Raw genomic sequence first — 13,940 nt, 5'->3', positions numbered from 1 at the left:
TGTAGAGAAATGAACAAAAGTTTTTTGAGTACTTGCTTTCTATTTAAATATATGAAAAATATATAGTAATGTATACAGTATTGGCATCTACTGTACTCTATAAGTGCAACTCAAATAACATTTACTTTCCAGGCTTTTAAATATATGAATGGTTACATACTAATTTATGAGATATAAAATATGTGGTAAGGAATGATTATCCCATTGCCATCGTGTTTTATATAATATGATGCTAACTTGATCTTGCTTTCAATTTATATATGTATTAAGTATAATGTACTAAGTATAATGATTCAGTCAGACTGGCAACAATTTTTGTAGATACTAAATATATTCAAATCAATTCTAGGGTCAGTTTTCCTTAGCTATTTCTCGCTCAAGAATTCTTGTCTAAAAAATCTTGCTCAAGAATTCTATGACCCGCTTTAATGGACATGTTTATCATAAAATGTATACACATTAACAAAAATCAGGAAAAGATTTTGGATACCGAAAGACAACCAAATGCACAAACACATATTGTAGTCTATCTATCTAACAAAGCATTAATAACCTTCACTTCAACATGTGATCTTTTAGGATAGGGATCCATGCTTTAGAATGACTTAATTCGAATGACTTATTTAAAATGACTTGAAATCATAGCTAAAAACATTTTAGAAAACAGCAGAGGATTAAAAAGAAATATATTTGAGAGGGGCAGGAAACAGGGTACTTATTGATCTACTGAACTAGATAGTAAAGGCCTAGGTTGTATCTCTTCTATGAAATAAATAGGACACATTATTGTGCTGCTTTTAGTCATATTCTTCCATTCAAAATGTTTCTTCTAGATATATGAGTGGAATAATTGTGAATATTCATTTCCATACTCCTAAAATAAATATTTATTACACAGATATGTACATAGAGAGAAAGAGGAAAAGAATGTTTCAATATTTTGGATTTAACAATGTCTATATGTATTCTAGATCTGATGAGACATTTCCTGAATTAAGGAAATGTCAGATACAGAAAAGGGAAACCAGACAGCCATTCAAGAATTCATCCTTCTGGGTTTAGAGACTTTTCCGGAGCTGCAGATTCTTCTTTTCTGGTTCTTCTTGGTGATTTATCTGATAACAATAACTGGAAACCTTCTCATCTTTCTGCTAGTTGTGGCAAATCAGCATCTTCATACCCCAATGTATTTTTTCTTGGCAAATTTGTCTTGGCTGGATGCTTGTTATAGCTCCACCATCTTACCCAAACTGTTGGCCAATTTGTTGACTGGTGACAGAACTATAACTCTACATGGATGCCTTGCCCAATGTCATATATTTGGGATTTGTGCAGGTGTAGAAACCTATCTTTTGGCTGCAATGTCTTATGATCGCTTTGTGGCAATTTGTAGACCTTTGCTCTACACTTCTGTTATGAATATAAAATTCTGTTTCCAGCTAATAGCTGGGACATGGGTAAATAGTTTAATATTCACTGGCATTCTGGTGGCTCTCATAGATCCATTGCCCTTCTGTGGCTCTAATGTCATAGACCATTATTTTTGTGATTTTCTCCCACTGGAGAAATTGTCCTGCAGTGATAGAAATCTTCTTGAACTCCTTGTTTTCTTCCTGGCAATTATTTTCACAATTGCCCCATTTCTATTGACTGTCATCTCTTATATCTGTATTATTGGCACCATCATAAAAATCAAATCCACCATTGGAAGGCAAAAAGCCTTTTCAACTTGCTCTTCTCATCTCATGGTAGTTGGTCTCTATTATGGGGCATTAATCTTTGTCTATATGTTGCCAGACTCTCCCACTCTGAGACCTCTCAATAAAATCTTCTCCATTTTTTATACAGTAATGACGCCTTTGGTGAATCCCCTAATCTATTCTTTAAGAAACAAGGAAGTTCATAAAATTCTAAGACAACTTTACAGCAAAGTGATTATTTAGGGCCAAAGTCACCCCAAACTATCAGTTGGTTCTTAATTCGTTAACTAATATTAAAACTGTATCTCAACAACAGATCTCTCTTCTATTAATTGTTATATGAGATATTGTTGAATGAGTTCATGTTGGGAATAATTTTGGAATTTTTCATCTATATTTCATTATTCCCTCTTTAGAAACAACAACAAAAACTATCTGTCAACTCTGCAATGAACCTGAATGAAGTCATTTGGCTTGTTTTTGGTTGCCACCAGAATGGGAGGGTGGTGGTGGAATTTTTCTGCTAGCTTAAACAATTCTTTATCCCATGAGAACCAAGATAGACTGGGGGGCTGAGCCTTCTGTTAGAAAACCCTCCAAACTATCTTATTGGAAATGTAGTTGATTGCATAATACTGGGGTGGGAAGTTTAACTCTGTATACTGTAACTTTTTGGAGGGAACTTTAGTCTTGGTTTCACTTTTGATAGTGCTGATACTTTGCAACCAATAAACATGTTCTTAAAGGAAACCTCAAGCCTCAGAGTTCTGTTTTAGTTGGTCTCATCTATAGGAACCATGACATTAAACCAAGACTCCTTGAATTTTTTTTAACAAGTTTTATTAATTTTTCAATTTTACATCCAAGTATTTAGGAAGCAGCATGGTGGTTGGGTAATCAATAGTCCAGTAACAAAATCTTTTGTACAAGTCTCAGGTTGCGTCATTAAAAGTTCCCTATTTCCCTTAATTATTGTATCACATTCAAGTTAATACGTTTCTAATTATAGCTCAATCAATCAATACATTTGTCAATATAATTTTACTTATACATTTCCAAGTCCTGTTTTTAAGTTGTTATCATATCTAAAATACACATATTATTCAGTTAATTACATTCTTACTTTATGTCACAAGTATATTCTATTTCTTTTTTTTTTAAATAAATTTTTATTATTTTTCATTTAAAAAACAGAAACATAAATCTTTTATCACAATATCAACCAAAAAGAATAAAACTAAACAAAACATTCACGGACGACAGGCCACAGGGGGAGGACGTGGTGGGAGAAGGTGAATGGTGAGGAAGGAGGAGGGTAAGATGGTGGTGAGGAGGAAGGAGGGAGAAAGGATGAAGGGAAGGAGTGAGTTGGTAGGGCAGAACACGTCAACCCCATAGTGGCCCGTGGAGGAATTTTTTAGTATGTAATAAATCTATAATACAAACCTACCCTTTTCCTCCCTCCCCCCCCCAGGACTTCCCAAAGCTAATCTAGGAAATAAACACACAATAATCCAAATCTATTCAAAACTACTCATTATTACTACACACTAGTATAAACTTGCTATGACTCTAAAATAACATTAAAATACATACAAAATTTTTAAAATATATCAATATTTAATATACATATTTTTGTTCAAAGTAGAGCCCATATTAGGAGAATATATAGTGGTTTGATAGAACTTGATTCGGAAGTAGAATTGGTTAAAGATTGTATGATTAAATGGGTTCAAAATATTCAAGAACCAATAAAGTTAGAAACTTGGGAAAAAATTTGGGTAAGAAATGTCAAGTTCACTCAAGCACAGAATTTAAGGGAAAATTTTTATAAAATGTTTTATAGATGGCATTTGGACCCTCAAAAATTGTCTTGCATGTATCTGAATTTGCAACCAAAATGTTGGAGATGTGATAGTATGGATGCTACTTATTATCATATTTGGTGGACATGTAGGGATGTTAAAGCCTTTTGGATTAAGATTTGGTGGAATATTCAACAGATTTTTAAGAAAAAGATAAAATTTACACCGCAGTTATTTTTATTGGGTATTATGGACAATTTGGACCAAAAAGAAATGAAACTGATGTTGTATTTCACTCTGAAATAATTCCGGGGGGAGGTGAAATTTCTTAGCTGATGCCTTGTCTAGGATGCCCCAGTGCAAAAGCCACCAAGAGGAGATTGTAAATTCTACTATTCTGCTGCCACAATCAGTGTCACAAGTTACCACTAGGGGCCAAGCCCACATGTAGTCTACTGAGCCAGATAGGCCTTTGACAAAAAACTTAGGGAAGAATTAAAAACTGACACTTGGTTCCAGGCAAATAAGATCCTATTGAGCCAAACTGGATGGTTTAGCCTGGAAGGGCTCTAAATTGTACCTGCCTGATACCTCAGCCTCCAGGCACTTCAACGCAGTCACACCAAGCAAGTTGGCCACTTTGGGTTTCTAAAGATATTACATTTGGTCCGGAGGCAATTTTGGTGGCCAGGGATAAAAAAGGACATTGAAAGCTATGTAAAAAACTGTGCCGCTGTGAAAAAGCAACCTGGAAAACCCCCTAGATTGTTGTAGCAGGTGGCTGACCCTTCTCAACCCTGGGAGGAGATAGCAATGGACTTTATTATTGAATTACATAAAAGGAGGGGAAATCTGGTAATATGGACTGTCATTGATCTCTTTTCAAAGCAGGCTCATTTTATAGCCTGCTCTGGGCTTCCCTCTGCGAAGACATTAGCAGGATGTTTCTGAAACACCTCCATGGAGCTCCAAAGAGGATTATATCAGACAGGAGAGTTCAATTTACTGTTAAGGTTTTGGAGACACTTTCTCAAACTAATTGGGTCCACTTAAAAACTTTTGTTGGCTTTTCATCTGAGCATAAATGGATCAGCTGAATGAGCTAACACGATGGTAGAACAAAACATCAGATGCTACATTGACTACCAACAGACTGACTGGGCTGACCTCCTGCCTTTTGCAGAAGTGACTTACAATAATACTGTGCACAGCAGTAGTGGGCTTACTCCATTTAAAATAGCCACTGGCCGAGAGTTTGTTCTTATGCCTGAATACCCCCAAGAACTACCCGCCTCACAAACTTTAGATCAATGGGTGACATCATGGTAGACTGTTTGAACTAATATAAAAAAAGCTCTAACACAAGATGCAAAAACATACAAGAAACAAGTTGATAAGAAGCGATACCCCCAGAGACTGTTCTGGGTAGTGTATATATGTTGTCTTGGTTTATATTTTAACAAGAAAAAAATGACAATAATAATTAATTAACAATCAATAATGATTAAATTTGATAATTCCATAATTAATATATTAATTAATGATATATTTCTTTGATCTTCCCTTCTCCCATTTATATTCTCCTTCTTCAACCTTAACCAAAATCTAATTCTTAATATTTTTAATAGATAAATGATTAGATATAGGCATTTTTTATATTTTTACAAATAATGATAATCTCTATGTGTAACATTTATTTCAGTTTATATTATTCTTATAACCATCATCTCATTAGTTCAGCATGCATCCCATTTTCATAATTTTTGTTTACGCTTAATTTCCCTTATATTCAATCCAATTCTTATCAGTCATAATTTCTTCATATGTTAGTCATCTAACTGTCCAAATTTTCCCATTTAGGTACATCATCCCAATATTTTATGTCATGCATTATAAAAATACTATACTTTTTATCTATCTTATAGTATCTAGATATAAATCCTTTTTAATCAGTTTATATTTCACTTATATTAATAAAAGTTACATCAGCCTGCTATTTTTACATTTCATATTTTATAGAACATACTATATTACTTAAATCTCTTATCCTTCTTGTTATAAAGCCCCTTTATATTCAACATTTTAGTATATCTCTTTCCTCCTTAATATTAATTCGCCGCTTCCATCTGTAAGAGAATGGGGATATAGTCCCTTCCTTTCACTTCTGGAGGTTTTCTTGCTTTGGGGATCTTTCTCAAGGATTCAATTTCTAGATAGAAGAAAGAAGATCAGTACTCTCATTAATTCCAATAACCGATGTTCAGGTTCGTGCTCTGGGACTTTGGCTGTAAGTAGCTTGGGCTAGACACTGATCTCATGCTAGCCTTTCTCCTGTCAGGTTCAGAGGGCTTCCCCTGAATCAAACAAAGTGATTGCCATCACTTCGTGATCAACGGGGCACCCCTCCTTCACAGTCACCTTTTCAGGGTGACTTTGGAGCCATCTAGGGTCTCCCTGGCAGGACGAAACTAGTCGTGGGGAGTGGAGGTCTGCTCTCACATGGCCATGCGCTATGGGTGGAAAACCAGAAGTCTATCTTTCAACTAAATATTTAAGACTCAAATTATCTAGCAAGACATTGGGACCGAAATTTCTTGGTCCTTTTTCTATAGTTAGAATTATAAATCCTGTGACAGTGGAGTTAAAACTTCCTCACTTGTTGGGGAAGATTCACCCTGTTTCCATTGTAGTTTGGTAAAACCTCTCAGAGAGTCGTCCTTAAGACTAATATATAATAAAGTACCTGGTCCCCTTTTGGTTGAGGGGGAGACTCATTATGAAATAAAATGAATCCTTGACTCTAGATTATACAAGGGGAGATTAAAGTACTTAGTACAGTGGAAGGGATATCCATTGTCAGAGGCAACATGGGTGAAAAATACAGATATCAAGGCAGATCGGTTGATAAAAAAAATTATGATAAGCATCCCCAGAAACTTCAGGGAGATTCCTAACTTCTCTGTTTATTTCTCTACACGATCTGTTTTTTCTTTGGGGGGTGGGTCTGACTGTTAACTGTGCAACAAACCTGAATTAAGCCATTTGGCTTGTTTTCGGTTGCCACCAGAATGGGAGGGTAGTTTTGGAATTTTTCTGCTAGCTTAAACAATTCTCTGTTTCATGAGAACCAAGGTAATTTCTGTTCATTAGACTGGGGGTGGGGGTGGGTGAGCCTTCTGTTAGAAAGCCTGCCAAACTATCCTATTGGGAAATATAGTTGATTGCATAGTACTGGGGTGGGAAGTTTACTCTGTATACTGTAACTTTTTGGAGAGAACTTTAGTCTTGGTTTCACTTTTGACAGTGCTGATACTTTGTAACCAATAAACATGTTCTTAAAGGAAACCTCAAGCCTCAGAATTCTGTTTTAGTTGGTCTCATCTATCGGAACCATAACACTATTATTATATTTTGTTTCAGAAAATAAATTAGTATGAATAATTTAAACTTTATGTAAAAGAACAATGTTATGATTTCTTTCTGTTATGATGACTTCTTGCACATTTTATGTTAGAATGAGCAAATATTAATAAAGGACCTCCTCTGGGATTCATAATCCTCTTGTGAGAGAATACCAGAAAATCAATAATCTTAATCTCTCAAGATTAATTTAATTGTTTACAGAAAGCTATTTTTGAAACTGTCTCATAAGATCTAGGCAGTGTTTAAAATTTGCCCAGAGTGCAATTTTTTCTGCAATCGCTTTGAGAAATAGTGACATTCAATCTCGGAACACCTATAACAGGTATTTTGTCCAGGTAAATTCTATTTTCAAACATTGATGAATTCACAGATTGTACCAAACTATAACACATTTTCATTGTGATTTAACACAATCTGGGAGGGGTTATTTCTGTGCTTAGTAAATCATGATTTATCAAGGAACCCAACCATTGTGATTTATTTAACAATCCTTTTTAAAATAGAACATGCATTTGAACCATGAGTAAATCTAGCCCAGATGTTATAAATTTAAAAAAGCTAAGAGAGAAGCTAAGTTCTTCTCTTTAGCTCATTTTTGAAAGCCTATGGCAAAGTGCTTTTGTCCTTTGAGGAAAGTAACCTTAAAACTTCCAAAGGGAGATCTTTCTCATATGATCCTGGAATATTATGAATTATGCAATCTTGGTCCTCTTGAATAATACATTATGATTTACAGAGCAAGTTGATTAAAGAACAAATGAAGTAAAATATTTCTCCTTAATACAAGAGCAGAGTCTCATCAAAAGAATGATTGCTTATGGTAATTATCAGATATAGACAAGACAAATATAAGGTTACTTGTCAACATTTTATTAAATATATAAACCAATTCCTATTTTTCTTTTGATTCTTGCAGTTTTCTTGGCAAAAAATTTGGAAATAGTTTCTTATTGTCTTCTTCCTAGGGATGAAGGAGAGTGACTGGCCCAAGATCACCCAGCTGGTTTTGTGGTTAAGGCAGGACTAGAACTTGCAAGTTCCTAATTTCTAGCCAACTGCTTTAGTCACTATTCCAAACATGCCTTAGACCTGTGATGTGAAGCTATGAAGACCTGCCAAATGTTTTCTTTTATGTCATTTTTAACAAAGGTTATGGCCTACCTGTTGCTATCCTGTTCCATCAGTTACAAGTTCAGTAGATCAAACATAGATAAGTGATCATTATGGAATATCAGAGGAACACATAAGCTTATTTTTGAAACTGAAATTCCATGCAGACAAATCCAAAAGCTAACAGTTAGCCTTAGATTACTTCACCAAACTGAATCTCATTAATTTGTTTAGTAAATCTTTAATTTTTCTCAGTCAGGAAGAATGCCACAGGAATAATTAACATGTTACCAGGATTGAAAATTGTTGCAAATGATTACAGTTCTTAATGAGAATAAGATAGTAAATGGCTGGCACAAGTAATGGTTTACATGGTCTCACAAAAGATCAGGCTTTAAATTCAACAATTTACAAATTTTAAAAGATAAAGGGGCCTAGGGACCTCAGATTTCAACATGTAATTATACCAGCTGCTTAATATGGATTTTTGAATGCATTATATATCTTGATGGTTTTATTACATTTAGGAAAGGGACAAATTTTCCATAGGGGCTTGATAGATACTCTGGGGCTGATATATACAGCAAGAAAACATTTCAAGAATTTATCTAATACTATGTAATTTACTGAATATTTTCAATAAATTTAGGAAATAATAAGCCCAGCATTCTCCCTTCTTGTTTCCCTAATGAATGTTTCCTTATATGATCAAGAAAGTTCTAAGAAATTTACTGAACACAGAGGCAATGTTTAGATTACAAGAGTTTATTCTTAACAGGACAAAATAGGTTTACTTAAGATTAATGGGAATATATTGTTAAATTGGTGATACAGAAGATATAAAGCATGATAAGTTTAGGATCGTCCTTTTGTAGGCAGTTGATTACTCAAAAATTTTATCTTTCAATTGATTTTAAAATCAACAGTTTTGGTTGAATTAAATACAACACCTATAACCAATAGTTATAGGCAATACTCTAATATTTCTAGTAACAGGATCCCAGTGTTGTTGATTTCCTTATTTTGCCTTGGAATTATAGTTAATCTAAGTAAACAATAGAGAATTGAATAGAATTATATTTAGGAGGGTCAAGAGAACGGACAATAACTGAGCCATGAGTCATCATGCAAAGATTTCATAACCATATCATCTCTTTTATAAAACAACTAAGACAATAAGGGGGTATTCAGTTTTTACCCATGTTATTTTAGCTTAATCTACCCTTCCTGATATATGATTGGACATTAGTTACCCAAATTCTCCAAATATTTATTTATAGTGTGAGTGAGAAAGAGAGTGCTTCAGAAATTTAGATTTGAATTTGTTTTCTTTTTCTTATATATTCTAGATCTGAAGTGTCATTTTGAGATGCTAGATACAGAAAAAGGAAATCAAACAGGAACTACAGAATTCATCCTTCTGGGTTTTGGGACTTCCCCTAAGATGGAGCCTCTTCTTTTCTGTTTCTTCTTGGTGATTTATTTGACAACAATAACAGGAAATCTTCTCATCTTTCTGCTAGTTGTGACTGACCAGCATCTTCATACCCCAATGTACTTCTTCCTGGCAAATTTGTCTTTTCTGGATACTTGCTATAGCTCTACTTTGCTGCCTAAAATGCTGGTAAACTTGCTAAGAGTTAAGAAAACAATAACTCTGAGTGGATGTCTAGCCCAATATCATTTCTTCTGTCTTTGTGCAGGTGTAGAAACTTATCTTTTGGCTGCTATGTCTTATGATCGCTATTTGGCAATTTGTAGACCTTTGCTTTATGCTTCTATTATGAATAGGAAGTTCTGTTTTCTACTAATAGTTGGAACATGGATTAATAGCATGATAGCTAATATTATTCTAGTGGGTTTTGTGGCTCAATTATCCTTCTGTGGCCCTAATGTCATAGACCATTACTTTTGTGATTTCCATCCACTGGAGAAATTATCCTGTTCTGACACAAATCTCCTTGATCTCGTCCTTCTATTCATAAGCATTAGTTTTGTAATTGTTCCCTTTCTGTTGACCTTCCTCTCCTATATTTGGATTATTGGCACTATCATAAAAATCAAATCCAACACTGGAAGGCAAAAAGCTTTTTCAACTTGTTCTTCTCATCTCGTCGTAGTTTGCCTCTTTTATGGCACATTAATCATTGTCTATGTGTTGCCAGATTATCCCACCCTGAGATACCTCAATAAAGTCTTCTCTATTTTCTATACAATGATGACCTCTTTGGCAAACCCCCTAATTTATACTTTAAGAAACAAAGAAGTCCACAAAGCTCTCAGATTACTTTATGGTAAAATTATAATTGTCAGTAGAAATAATTTGAAACTATAAATTTATTTTTAATTTTATTGGCTATTATATTTTGAATTTAAGTGTGAATTAGTAAGGTCAATAATTGGTCCCTATTCTATTTAGCTGTAATGGCTGAAGTTTCTGATTGAGATCACGATGGTTATAACACTGAATAGCATCACTTCATGCCACTAGGTTAGAAATGGCATTAACCTCCAAATCTCTTGTGATGTTGATACTGGTTAATTGATTGTAGAAAATTGGAATCTTTTATGTAAAATATAGGTATGTTGTTTTCAAAATGAAACTCAAAACAAACTCAGATAATTTTAATGCTAAAGCCTTTTTGGAAATTTTTGAAAAAAATCTTTACTAATTTACAAATTTTAAATGAGAAATTGAATAAAAGTGTTGATGAATTTATTACAATTGTAAATCAATCTAAAGAAGATATATAGACACAGGCAACAGTAGCTAAATCAGGCATGCAATTGGATGAATTGGAAGTTAATCTGCTGCTAACAGATTCTAAAGAGATGATTTGTTTGAAAACTGGAGATTTGTTAGAGAGACATTAATGAACTTTTTAAAAGTTTTATTCATTTATAATGTAAAATGTGAAAATACAAAAGCAAATAGTAAGGGACAATGGTAGAGAAAGGGAAAACAAAAGAATGTGAAGAAAGGGATGTGAAGAAACAAAAGGTATTGACTTCCGACACTCTCTGTTGCATAAAATGCAGTTAGAGGATGATTGTCAAGAAACATTGGATTATAACTGGAAAAAATGGTTGAACAGCAAGTATTATGGAGATATTATTAATGAAGTCCTTCTTTTTTGAAGAATGAGAAGCAGTTGTTTGGAATATTCCATTCATAAATTCAAAGAAAAGCAAAGATGATATACTGGGAGCTGTTTTTATAATAATAATAATAATAATAATAATAATAATAATAATAATAATAATAATAATAATAATAATAATAATAATAATAATAATAACAACAACGACGACGACGACGACGACGATGATGATGATGATGATGATGATGATGATGATGATGATGATGATGATGATGATGATGATGTTAGAAGGGATGTTGTCCAGGCAGGAAACCCTATACCATTTCAGACAAATGGCTGTCCAATCTCTTCTCAAAGACTTCCAGTGTTGGAGCATTCACAACTTCTGGAGGCAGATTGTTCCACTGATTAATTGTTCTAACTGTTAGGATGTTTCTCCTTAGTTCTAGGTTGCTTCTCTTTTTGGTTAGTTTCCATCCATTGCTTCTTGTCTTGCCTTCAGGTGCTTTGGAGAATAGCTTGACTCCCTCTTCTTTGTGGCACCCCCTGAGATATTAGAACACTGCTATCATGTCCCCCCTCATCCTTCTCTTCATTAAACTATTGTCAAGAATCAGTTCATGGTATTTGAACCTGGCCAGATCAGAGACAAAGATAGTGTATTTATGAAACAATAGAAGCCGCTTGTAAACTTCTTGTAGGTTAAACATATTAGATTGTTAACAGAGGGTTTTGAGATTTAGCTTTGTGATTAGGACAACCTATTAACTGTTTTTTCTTTAGTAGATAGATGGTAGGTCAAATGGCTTGATTGGCAATAGATTTCTAAAATTGTGATATTTTTAAATGTTATACAGCAATTTTGCAAATATAGATGTAGAAGTTTATAAATTATGGACTTGTTTCGCAAGGGGGAGGAAATAATTGTTGCTGAAATATTTTTATCAGTGTCCAACTGGGAGACATTTTGTGTATAGGCTTGATATTTTGTTTTATACAAAATATCTTCCTTTGTTTTTGTATTGTAATTTTTTTATTTTTCCCCCCTATTTTGGATTTTAACCTTGGGAATAAATAAATAAATAAATAAATAAATAAATAAATAAATAAATAAATAAATAAATAAATAAATAAATAAATAAATAAATAAATAAATAAATAAATAAATAAATAAATAAAGATGTATACTGTAGTTGTTCAAATTCAAGTAATTTTTTTCCATATATATTTGACATGAAAGGCCAAGGAGAAGGGCAAGTTCATGATAATCACAATACCAGATTCAATTATTTCTTATTTCCTATGACATTCTAAATAATAGAACAATTGAATTATGGAATCATTTAAGTTTCCTCTTTTTAGCATTATGATATTAAATCAAAATGATATTTTCATATCTTTTTAGAAGTGTCATCATTATTTCCTTAATATTTTGGAATAGATACATGAATAGCATTACAAGTTGATAATCTTGTAATTCTTATTTTGTATTTTGATTTTATATTGTCGTTTATCAGTTCTTCTCACTGGGACAGTTTCTTAGGCAGGAAAAGCGATAGTATTATTATACACTTTATCTCAGAAGATCAGCTATAGCAAATAAGTAATATTTATGACAGCAAGTAATACTTCACATACACATATAGGTTTATGGTATTCCTTTCAATTTAAGAAGATATGAGAAGAAAACCCTGCTTCATGCTTAATGTCTGACTGAGAGTAGAGGAATTGCATTGAACCTTTGTCTTTAGTTTTACATGAAATTGGAAGAAGATTTTTTTTTCTGATAAATCACAGTGATTTGGATACTTTATTGTCATGTCTTCCTTTACTTATACAACACTTACATAATATGATACTCAGTATTATGCAATCCTTTCCCTATTAAAATTTTTGGTCCTCTTTCTAATATGATTTCAGAAATCACATGTTAAATATTCTCTGGATGAATTATGTTTTTTTCTGTCTAATTCAAATATGTGTGCCAATTATTGGAGATATTGACTGAAGAATCTTGTATGTTTATTTTAAATTCTGCTTCTAGCAGCACAAAATCTCTTCTCTCCCCCCCTGTCCAATTCTTAGAAGTTATGAACTGTCCAGTTGGAAAGATCTTTTAAAAGCCTACAGCTTCTACAATTCTTCTATTAAGCACCATTTTCAAGCTGGAGTTGACAATGGAATTTCCTCTGAAATATCATCCAAAATGGCCCAGCCCCACTGGTCTTGAAAGTATAGTTTTGTGCCTGATCTGGGTTCTGGATATTTATCAGAGGCCATCTGGTGGCTATGTTAATTGTTGTATCATGATTCTGGCTTCTCTGAGTTTTGTTTTTCTATATTGTATATGTTTTGTTTGGCTTTTTATTTATTTGTATTATAATTAGTTCAGAGTGACATATGTGAGACAAATAAAAAAAATACACACATAGATGCATACATACATAATTTTTTCTGTTGACTCACTGTAGGGCTTATTTCAGGAATGTTTACTACCTTATGTTTGGTCTTCAAGCTCTGCAGAATCCTCTATTAATCTGTGAAATAAGTGATTCAATTAATAAAACTAAGGAAGCTTGAAGTTAGTACTAGATTTTGATTTTTCTCAAGGAAAAGGAACAATCTCAAAAATGTGTAAGGACAGACATTCATTTAACAGTGAAAAGTGCAAACATACTGAAAGTCTAAATACTGATGTTTTTTCATTGTGATTTTCTCTGAGAAATAATGGAAGGTGAAAAGCATGACATAATGTTGTGCTAACGTTATGCACTTTAAAGAACCAAAGTGATTGGAGGTCT

At 33.3% G+C, this 13,940-nt stretch overlaps 2 protein-coding genes across 2 annotated transcripts; both read left to right on the top strand.

Annotated features, from left to right (window-relative positions):
* The first annotated feature begins 1,001 nt into the window (after positions 1-1,001).
* LOC107282354 (olfactory receptor 5G3-like) lies at positions 1,002-1,943 on the top strand. Its single transcript, XM_015810125.1, has one exon. It carries the CDS (start codon positions 1,002-1,004, stop codon positions 1,941-1,943), a length of 942 nt encoding a protein of 313 aa, XP_015665611.1.
* Positions 1,944-9,407: 7,464 nt separating this feature from the next.
* On the top strand, positions 9,408-10,373 carry LOC107282353 (olfactory receptor-like protein OLF1). The gene has a single exon (XM_015810123.1). The coding sequence runs from the start codon at positions 9,408-9,410 to the stop codon at positions 10,371-10,373; it is 966 nt and encodes a 321-aa protein (XP_015665609.1).
* The last annotated feature ends 3,567 nt before the right edge of the window (positions 10,374-13,940 follow it).

This window comes from Protobothrops mucrosquamatus, unplaced genomic scaffold (assembly GCF_001527695.2).
Source record: "Protobothrops mucrosquamatus isolate PMUCROS unplaced genomic scaffold, P.Mucros_1.0 scaffold7, whole genome shotgun sequence".
NCBI lineage: Eukaryota > Metazoa > Chordata > Lepidosauria > Squamata > Viperidae > Protobothrops > Protobothrops mucrosquamatus.
This window is presented reverse-complemented; position numbering and strand designations above follow the sequence as displayed.

Coding starts and splice junctions, on each gene's coding strand:
- LOC107282354 (XM_015810125.1), top strand. CDS start 1,002: ATGTCAGATACAGAAAAGGGAAACCAGACAGCCATTCAAGAATTCATC.
- LOC107282353 (XM_015810123.1), top strand. CDS start 9,408: ATGCTAGATACAGAAAAAGGAAATCAAACAGGAACTACAGAATTCATC.